The sequence below is a fragment of the Carassius carassius genome, chromosome 41, assembly GCF_963082965.1.
Source record: "Carassius carassius chromosome 41, fCarCar2.1, whole genome shotgun sequence".
Lineage (NCBI taxonomy): Eukaryota > Metazoa > Chordata > Actinopteri > Cypriniformes > Cyprinidae > Carassius > Carassius carassius.
The window spans coordinates 17014607-17025555 of NC_081795.1; the positions used below are offsets into that span (position 1 = coordinate 17014607).

The 10949-nt window shown below is 37.6% G+C and overlaps 1 protein-coding gene across 1 annotated transcript; it reads right to left on the reverse strand.

The window, feature by feature from the left end:
- Window positions 1-946: 946 nt before the first annotated feature.
- LOC132122907 (calcium-activated chloride channel regulator 4A-like) lies at window positions 947-6184 on the reverse strand. The gene is made up of 14 exons (XM_059533405.1): window positions 5982-6184; window positions 5652-5789; window positions 5400-5550; window positions 5210-5315; window positions 4965-5124; window positions 4629-4859; window positions 4251-4475; window positions 3973-4153; window positions 2827-2933; window positions 2523-2738; window positions 2181-2445; window positions 1937-2101; window positions 1625-1849; window positions 947-1524 (listed from the first exon to the last, which is right to left on the reverse strand). The coding sequence occupies exons 1-14, from the start codon at window positions 6129-6131 to the stop codon at window positions 1145-1147; spliced, it is 2700 nt and encodes an 899-aa protein (XP_059389388.1). The 5' UTR covers window positions 6132-6184; the 3' UTR covers window positions 947-1144.
- Window positions 6185-10949: the final 4765 nt, after the last annotated feature.

A 10949-nucleotide genomic window follows, 5' to 3' on the forward strand; every position in this document is an offset into this window, starting at 1 on the left:
TAGTATTTAAAAATCTGTAAATTATGCCTATAGTACTGCCTTATCTGTATATTTATTGTACATTTTTTACATATTGTAGCCACTGTATATCCTATACTTACTGCTTATTGCACTTCTAGTTAGATGCTAACTGCATTCCGTTGCCTTGTACCTTACATGTGCAATGACAATAAAGTTGAATCTTATCTAATCTAATCTAAAGTCCTCATACTATCATGCAATGACTGAACCCAAATGGCCCTGAAATAACAAAATGCCAGAGTCAGCCCACCCATAAAGACATGCACAGAAATTTCCATAATGATCCTCAAACATGGCATTGACAAAGCAAGTGATATGTTTAAACCTGCATTACACGGTTGAACCATCTAACGGAATCTTACAAATTCATTGAGCAACTCTTAACGACAACAAACATGACTTGTCAAGTGGAAGATGGTGAAACTTTTCATGGTTGAGAAAAGTTCAAAAACAGATAAGAATGCATACACGCCTTATAACTATTATGTCAGACACACACAGTAAAGGAACTAAAGTACAAACTTCTATATAATATACAATCTATAAATCCAGAAGGGAATATCATAATAATATCATAATAATATATATGCTAACATGTCTGTGGGCATGAATTAATTAATTACTTTATATATTTTCAGTTTGTATAATGCAAAGCAACTGTGTTTGGATAAGCAAATGTATGCTTTCACATCATTCTGTTATTTATTTATTTATTTTTACTTCATCAAATAGGATAGGACAGGACAATTATTCAATTAATTTATCATGCAAGAGTGTGCATAGATTTTAGTAAGTACGGTCAGAATTTATATATTATAACATTTTAATCAAGTTATATAAGCTTCTATTTATTAATTAATTAATTACCAGTACACATGATGATAGCTTAAATTAAAAATAAAAATAAATAAAACCACTAAACAGCTGCCATCAACTCAGTGGAAGTTTAATTATATCCCATTAGAAAATACAAGCAATTCCAATACAAATTTAGTTTTACCAAACTGTATTTTGCATTTTATATTTTTGCTAAGCATAAGGTATACAAATAAAGTCAGCTCAGTAAAGTAACTTTAAATGTAAAGATCTTCTTTGAATCAGATATTAATGTGGGTTTGTGGTCTTAAGTTTTTTTTGGTTTCAACGCCCATGTTGTTATCCCAACAATGGCAATAATCGCCACAGCAGCCAAACAAACAGCAACAGCAATGAGCACAATTTTCGGGTCTATCTCAAACAGTTCTGTTGGTTCTGAGTGAGGGAGGATCTTTGAAGCTTGAGCAATGTTGGAGATTTCAGATTTGACAAGTTCTTTGTCCACGGACTGAACTGCAAAGAAGATTGTGGTGCCATTTTGGATTGGGAAACTGAGATTGAATGAATGCTGTTCAACCGATCCCGCCTCCTGTGGTGAGATGCCAGGTATGTTGACTTCATGAGCATTGCTGAAGTTGAATCGAAGCGTTTTAAGGTCAAAGCTCCACATGATCTTGTAGGATTTAGCTTAAAAGAAAAGAAACACCTTATAAAGCCTATGAAAGATATATAATTTTGTGAGCTAGCTTTGAAATAACTTCTATTTTGTATTAATTGTATATTTTACCTGTGCCTTGGTCGAGGTCCTCTCCAGGTGCCGTCCAGCTGAGAAGCACAGTGTCCTCCTGGATCTCAGAACTCAGATCTGTGATTCTGTTAGGAGGGAAGTTTGGTGGAGTTGTGCTTTTAAGAACAACCTCAAAACTCTCTCCGGTGGCTGTTCTGGTGAAGCTTCCGATTACAAATGATTCCGCCGGAACTGGAGGTTTCAAAGGGTTCAGCTCCACCACACCTGAAATTAGAGGAGCCACATCAATACATCTGCAGAAACTGGTTATGTAAATGTTTGAGTAGTTTGCCTTCAGCGTCTCATAGTTACCGTTTACCACATATCCAGGTACATATGGAGCACCACCCCGTTTTTGGAGTGTAAACCTAGCTTGTCCACCTTGATTCTTCACTCTTACTTTCAAGCTGCTTCTCCCATTTGTCATCTTTGTGAAATATCGGGAATAGACACCATCATCTTTGAAAGCATCTGCTCCTGTAAAATAACAATGGATTTATTTGAGCATTTTTGAGTATATAGTGTAAATCTGAAGTGGAGTGTTGGGTAATTTTACCTGCTCCATTGTCCAGGAGTTGTAATGTTTGAGCAGGTCCTGAATCTGGCTCCAGTGTAGCCCACACTTCAGCATTTATTACAGGCCTGTAATTCTGACTAACCTCAGCAAACACTGTCATGGGTTTAGTGCCATCATTGAACTTCTGGTCCATGCGGGCTTTGACCATAATAGGAGGAACATCAGCACGTGCCGCTTGACTCGTTGCTGTTACAGTCAGAGACTGAAGTTTTGGACTTTTGATACTGTATTTCCAGTCCCCAGTCTACCAAACAGATATTATATGAATAATTAATGAATCGTTTTAAGAAAGTTTATGAAATCTTGAGCAGGTTGTCATACCTCTGCAGTTCCTGGAACTTTTAAAGTAACTGTTTTTGTTGATTCATCATGACGCATATGCATTTGAGTGTAGATTGACCCACTTGGTGACATTATGTAAATGTTAGGTAGGTTTGTTTCATAGGTTATTGTAAAGCTGGTTCTGGTACCAACAGTCTGATCTACTGGTACTGTCCCATTGAACCAATCAGATGTTTTTGCTCCCAAGCTGTCTAACTAAGGGTGTGATAAAAAATGAAACATTAGAATATTAATAATATTCTTAAAGTAATTTACCATGGGCAAGGAACAAATGCTTACAAACCTGAACTGGTTCTTTTGTTTGATCTCCTGTTGGTACTGTTAATGAGGAAAATCCATTCAGTAGCTGATTAGACAGAATGTCATCACTGGCTGTGATAAATTTCCCCTCTAAATCCAACATAGAACATATGAGAAATTTACAATGGATATTAAACATACTCAGATAGCCTAAATTTTTTGTGCAAAAGGTATTTGAACACTGTATACTTGTTTATGAAATGTATATATTTTATACCAAAAAAAGGGGGAATTTAGGGGGAAGTCATGGCCTAGTGGTTAGAGAGTTTGACTCCTAACCCTAGGGCTGTGGGTTCAAATCTCAGGCTGGCAATAACAAGACTTAGGTGCCCTTGAGCAAGGCATCGAACCCCAAACTGCTCCTCGGGTGCTGCAGCATAAATGGCTGCCCACTGCTCTGGGTGTGTGTTCACTGCTTTGTTTGTGTGCAGTTTGGATGGGTCAAATGCAGAGCACAAATTCTGAGTATGGGCCACCATACTTGGCTAAATGTCACGTCACTTTCACTTTCAAAAATGTAATGATATCCAATCAATTGGTTAAAAGTTACTAATACCTTATGGCTTAAGTTAGTTCTGTAATTTTTACTAGCATAATTTTTTTATTATTGTAACTTTCACATTTGTTAGTTCCATCTAGAAGTATAATAGGCCTAACAAAAAATGTCATTTTGATTCATTAGCTGCTATGTTGGATTTTGTAAGTTCATTTAGGGAAGGATTTAGCAAGCTTGTTCAAACCACGTTCATAAGAGTCGTTTGTTGGTCAATCAATCTCTGCAGGTTGTAATTTATTTTATTTTGTGCACTGTGAAGTATGTGAGGATTTGCAAAATGCTTGTGCGTCACGTCAGAAATATGTAAATGCATGTCCGCCATTAAATGTTTTAACTGAATTTTGTAATTTATGAAATATTTACATTATGTATTATTAAAAAAAACAATGGGTGAGCATGTTCAGATAATCAACTTAATGAGCATGATAGTAAATATACAGCCAATTCATTTCTGTCTTATGACAGTTTTTCATCCCTCCTCCATTTTAATACATTTTAATTGTGACCTAAATGTCCACTTAGGCCTACATTACTTTTTGGGACACTATTAGTCAGTATGTGACTGTTACTTACCAGTTTTGTATGCCATTTCCCTCAGGGCTTTATCTGCTTTATTACCTAAAGCAATTGTGTGTATTATGGCGCCACTATTAATTGCATTTGGAACACAACTATTAGGGTCATCTGTGGCTTCACCATCTGTCAGAAAAATTATTTCATCTCCTACCACATCCCCATTGTCCTTTTTAAGTACCTTTAAATTTAACAGAAATACAGAACATTGCCATGTATCAAACAGCATATATTTCACACATTATATATATATATATATTATGCAAATAATATGGCACCTGTAATCCTAGATTGAGGCCTTTACATATATTTGTTGATCCACTTGCTATTTTTGGCAACAAAGTGACGAGACGTTCTCTTGTGATGTCACTGTCAATAGTCGTCAAGCTGCTCAGAGTAGAAGCTTCAGTGCTAAAGGTTACCATTGCAACACTGGCTTGATCCTCAATAATATTCTGCAGGAAATGTGTGGCAGCCTGTTGCAGTCGAAGAATTCTAGAGCCCTAGTATTGGGTGCAACAATAATAATAATGAACATGGATGTGATATCAATTTTATGCTTCCTTGGGTTTCAAAATGATTAATCTCATATCAGAACACTGAATGTTATATTATTAAGCATTTCAATTTTAAGTTTAGTTGACGTTTTTGCATACTTGCATGCTTCCTGAGACATCAAGTATGAGACAAACGACCCGATGCATTCGCTGCACAACTTTGAAAGCTGGTGCTGGTGGAGAAGACTGCAGTGGTTTGAGAGAACGAAGTGCATCTTTATCCACAGAATCCTCAAATATCACAGTCCATGTTGCTTTGTTGCCACATTTTTTATTTTGCAGGTTTGGGGCTTCATAATTGTGCTCGTTTTCACGACAAAATGTGCTTACCTAAAACCAATTATTTTGAAGGATTAGTTCTATATATTGCATACAGACTGTGAGTTATCAAAGTAAAATTTTGCATTTTCTAGAACATGTAAAATCTATACTTACAGAATCCAGGCTAGGTGTGAACATTATGGAACTTTGTGTGTTTTGATTTTTGTTAGGAAAAAACTTGCAACTCTTAGTCGGTAGTGAGGTTTGTGGATCAGTGCGGCATGGAGATCCAGTAGTAATATCAGAAAGCTGACCATCAATATTTTTGCTACACCTAAAGATAAGCAGGAAATCAGTGGATGAGAGAATTTCCATTGAAATTTTGATCAAATGCTTTCTTTTTGTTGAAGGTTTATAACCTTGTAGCTTCAATATTGCCTTTAGAGTAGTAGAATGGCTTTTCTTCACTGTATTCATCATACACACCCCATCTCAGATGAGCCCATTCATGCACAAAGACCCTTCCTGCAAACAAACAAACATTCTTGCTAATAAAACAGATTACTGAATTAACCTTAAATGTTAATTTAAACAACAAAAGATGTTCACCTTTTGACCCATATGGCTTAATGAGTGTGGTGTCTCGGAAGAAGTTTGGGGTGAAATGAATGTACTGACCCTCAGCTCCACATTCTCCATACTGATTAGTGTAGGGTTCATCGCGGTATGCTGGATTAGCATTATCAATTATTATTTTGGCCTGTGTTTGACAGAAATTGTGTCAGCAATATCAAATGTGATGGAAACGATCAAACAGGTAAATATTTTTTAGGTAATATAAAATGGCATAATTCTCTGTACCTTTCCATAGGACTCTGTTCTTGCCTTGGTAAAAGCCTTACTATTCCACTGAGGTGGGACAAGAATTGTAGCTTCTTTGAAATAGACCTTCTTATCCAATGCTTCATAAAGATAAAGCGACCCTTCAGTGACCATGTCCTGTCAGAATGAAATGTGTATGTATTTATAAAAAAAGTAATTATACTTTAATTTGCTCATTCACAAATACAGTTCATTCATTTTTTTTATCTGTAACAAAATATCATTTTTAACAAATGGCATTAAAACCATTAATGCACATAAAGTGTGTTAAATAGACCAAAAACAAAACAAAAAAGATTACATATTCACCTTGATTTTATCAATGAGCGTGTTATCCTGTGGTACTCTTGAACTGATTGCAATGATAATGTCAACATAGCCATTTCCATCTAGTTTGATTCCAGAGGAGGGAGATGACAGCAACATCCATAATAAGACAAACATTGTTCTTGAGTCCATTGATGCAGAGTTTAGATAAACAGTCACTCCCAAACCCTGTTTTGAACAATGTCACAAGTGATTTTAAAGGGTTTGATCAGAGATAAGTGGGTGGGTGCTTTAATGTCATGCAGGGGCGTTACTAGATTCTCACAACATCAGGGGCTGAGCCAATGGTTTTCTTAAAACATTTTAAAACATGGTTTTCTTTTCTTACATTAAACCCCCCTGCCTAAATTTATAAGACCTCAGTAGTCCCTTTGATGCACCTTATGTCAAAATGATTGATGAGTTTGACCTTTGTGACCTTCCCCTCCCCCACGTAGCCCACCCACATGGCGTCCACCCAAGTTGTGTTGACCCAGTGACCTGTTAATGATATCCAGATGTGAAAACCGGCATATGTGAAATTCCGATGTCAATCTTTGACCTCTGGGGTTGACATATGATGTTTGTACAAATGTGTGACTGTTTCAATTCAATACCCTGCAAGAGCGGGAAAATTCGGACCACGTAATTGATAGGATATGATTTATGATACCCCGAGCAAAGATGATATCTGATTGGTCAAGACAACATTTGAGGTGTGGCCAACGGGCCAGTTTAAATACTCAGGACACCATAAAATTTAGCTTTTAGCTTTGCTTCTGCTATTAGTCATGTATGCTTTCAGCTTTTAGCTTGTAGCTTTGCTTCCTAGCTTTAGCTTTTAGCCATGCTTTGAGCGCGGTTCTAGCGTGCTTCGGCCTGCACGCTTGCTTCTACTTAGCCACGATGAGAAGAAACACCACCTAGTCTCGTCAAACTTTACTTCTTTTCTTTTCGTTTGAGAGTTTCGTGTTGTGAGTTAAGTTTTGTAACGCCGTGTCTCCGAGTCTGACCTCGAGTGCCCGTTCAACTTCAACCAGCCCACACAACTCTGCATCGTCAGCCAACGCCCAACCATGGGCTTCCCAAGACGTCACTTCAGCGACTACTGAACTTCCAGCCAATCAGCGACATCGGGAAACCCCCTTTCAACGACAACTTTACACAGGAGAGCAAGTAGTACCTCCAGACATTTGTACTGGTGTATCTAATATAATTTTAACCTCATTGAGGAACTCAATGCATTAAGTGATTGATGGCTGCTCATGTCTATACAATTTCACGTATTGCTGTAAACTTGGGATTTCACATTTTCATTCTCTTAAACTCATTCTTCCGAACGCGTGTGCTTATGTGTTAGATTAGTTTATATGTCTTAGATTTATCTAATAAAGCCTTATTCAAATTGAAAAGAGAAGTATCTTGTGTTTTGTGATTACAAGTTAATGTCTTCAACTGCCGATCTTGTTACTGTGCTAATTGATAGTGTTTTCACTATACTTTGGATATTAATATATAGAGCAGATTTGATGTTAAACGGCTCGTTCATTGAATTGCAGGGCATCTCAGTGATCAGCCGTGAAACAGTGATTCTGTTCAAATTCCCTTTAAAATCTTAAATGATTCTCTTTGAGCTAAATTGACCTGTTTCCCTTACATATTTATATTTACATTATATTAATGAATTTTATACACTATCATCCCCTAAAGCTACCTATCACAGTAAACTTTCTAATTTTCAGAAACATCATGTTTGATAATTTCTAATTTAGAAAAGCATACTCATGGTGACAAACATTTGGAGTATTACTACATTCCATTAGACATAATGATTTTTTACTATACAAACTGTACACCTATCCATCACATAAATTCTGCATACAAACATTTTTAATAAAACATTGTTTTTAAGTGATCTGAATTATGAGAACTCAATAAATTTCATAAACTACATTTACCTTTGTTATATCAGTGTTAAACTCGTGTCATTATACAAATTGTTGCTCTGATAAATCATATAAACTAGCACACACATATGTAAACACTACAAAAAGAGACTTATGTCACGAAACGCACACACAAACAGGGAGATCATGCAGTACTGAAGTGGGGTGACGATATGGGGAAGTGAGACCTCTAGTGAACACCTAGGGATACACAGACCAGACACTGTGACAACTCCCCCCCCCCCCAGCCCCCCCCCCGCCTAAAGCAAATAATTTAGAACATTTATTAAGTTTATTGAACTTATGAAACATTTTTAACATAAAAAGTAAAATAAAATAAATACAACTAAGTACAAGTTTCCTTTAAAATTCTAAACTTAAATTGAAATGGGTACTGTTGAATAAAAAATCATAATTTAGGTTAAATTGAAAGTAAATAAGTAAAATATTTTATTTAAAACATTAAGGATTTCATCTAAACAATCTTTTAATTTTGAAAGATCTTATTTAAACTCTTAAGATCTTAAGATTCAATATGGAAAAGAGTTAACAGACTACATCTCAGATCATCTGGTCTAACTCCTTCCTCACCAAGCCGTCTCTGAGTGGGCCCATCAGTTTTACATTGGGACTACCCCGGGGACGACCTGCCAGGTTTTGGTTATGATTCAAATTAAACTTTTTTTATTTTATAAATCACTCATCCATATTTTCAACGTCATTGCGTAATGTCATTTTAGTAATCTCTTATGACTCTTAAAAAATGTAAGGTATAATTTTTCATATTTATTGTGACCTAAAAGTATATTAAATGTTTATTTTAAACAGCCTGTTATATATAATTACAGTTTTATTTGCTACTATCTTCTTTAAAAGAAAATAATAGTGTGTTTTATAAGATCAATAAGCTAAATAAATGTTGAATATATGTTTAAATGTATGATTTGGCTTCAGTAACATGTTACTATGATGTCAAATATATTATATTATTTAAAATAGAGATTCGCCTCTCTATAACTCGAAACGTTTATGTGCGTGCTTGTTCATAATGACTTATCAGGACACAAATTTGTATAATGAAATGGCTATTACACTGATATAATAACGTAAATTTGGTTTATGATGAAATTAAAAAATTTTGAGTCCTCATAATTAAGATTGCTTAACAACAATATTACGTTGAAAATGTAAACATATGCAGAATTTTTTGTGTGATGGTAGGTGTTTCTACAGTACAAAATCATTACGCCTATGGAACGTCCCCAGGAAACAAAAACAAAGGTGTGTGTGTGTGCACGCACTTGTCAGCATGACCGCCTCAGACTGGCAATTCACTTCTGTTAGTGAGAAGAGCTCAATAGTCAGCTGCAAATATGTCTTGACCCCAAAGAAATTCTAACAAAAGGTTTCTCAGTGGTTTACAGTAGTATCAAATGTACTTAAAAACATACTAAAAGTTTACCAAAGTTTGACTGCAAGAAAGGCCCCGTTTTCAAAATGGCAGCCGCCAGGTCCTTAAAACGACCATTACTCCTTTGTTTTCCTCCTAGACCAGAAATATTGGTGCCCGATACATGTTTTGGCCATGTAATATTCTAATTAACATATTTGCATGATAGATAAGTGATTACAAGTCCAATTATATATTAAAGCAATTGGTTACAAGCATATTTATGGGAAAAATAAGTACAATTTCCCTGAAGTACAGGTGCATGTAAATAAATTTGAATATAATGGAAAAGTTCTTTATTTTTTTTGTAATTTAATCTAATAAAGCAAACTTTTTTATATTGTAGATTCATTGCACACAAACTGAAATATTTAAAGAGTTTTTTGTTTGAGTTCTGATGGTTACTACTTACAGCTTCAGTATCTAAAAAAAATTAAATATTTTCTCAAAGATCAATCAAAAAAAAAAAAAAGATTTACATAACAGAAATGTTCAAGATCTCCAAAGTAGGTTTAATTAGGCACTCAAAACTTGGTTGGGCTTACCCTCCTTGTGGAGGGTGTTGATGATTGTTTTCTGGACAACTGTCAAGTCAGTAGTCTTTCCCATAATTGTGGTTGCATGTTCTGAACTAGTCCAGGAGGTATCCAGTATATATACTGTGACGAGTCAGCTGCCTCCTCCCTGATTGTCACCGGCACCCCGTCCTAAATCGCCGCCCTTCACCAGGCTCCCGACTGGAGTGGGTGTGTGAGAGGAGGGGCGCTGGACGAGTCAGGGCTGGCGGCGTGTGATGGGGCACACCTGAAGGAAATGGAGCCTCATCACCGCCGCTGTTTAAAAGCCCAACGCGCCTTTCCTCGAGAGACCGGTCTCTTCCCCGTGCATGCACACTGGTGTCCTCGTGGGTCCAGGAAGGGTGCGTTGAGGGACTCCCGCGCCACTGGAGATGTGAGCTGCCGGACCCGCGATCCGGATGGGAACCGCACCTGTTTGCACGGCCGAAGGGCCAGGATGCCGGGCCGTCCATCCCCTACCAGCGCTGCGGCCAACGAGAGAGATGCGGCCGCTAGAGGAAGCCGCCGCCCCGGACCGAGGAGGGGAGCGCGTGCGGCCGCCGGACTCCGCCCCTTACCTGGACCCTTCCTGCATGAACACTGCCTGACCCACACGTACCCCGCAGCACGACGAGGACACCAGATTCCCTGTTGTTTTGGACACTTCCCCTTTGGTCACCTTTTATCCCTTGTTTCATTTGATTTTCTGTTAATAAAAGCCTCTTCGAGGCCTGACGCCACGCCCACTGTGTCTGTCTTGTGCTCCTCCCGCGACAGTGGTGGAGAATGCGGGCAAGGCGGAGCCTAGACAGAGCATTCGGGAAACATCTGGTGACGTCACTCCCTCTCGCTTGCAAATGTTCGTGAGAACCCGGACTGGGACCAGGGACAGCCTCCCAACCACAAAAGGGGTAAGTGACTTCTGTTATTGTCATTTTACCCTGTGGTTGGTTGAGGCTGTCACTAAAACCTGGTTTCTCTGTCCCTGTTCCGGCGCGCTGCGAGAGGGAGGACCGCC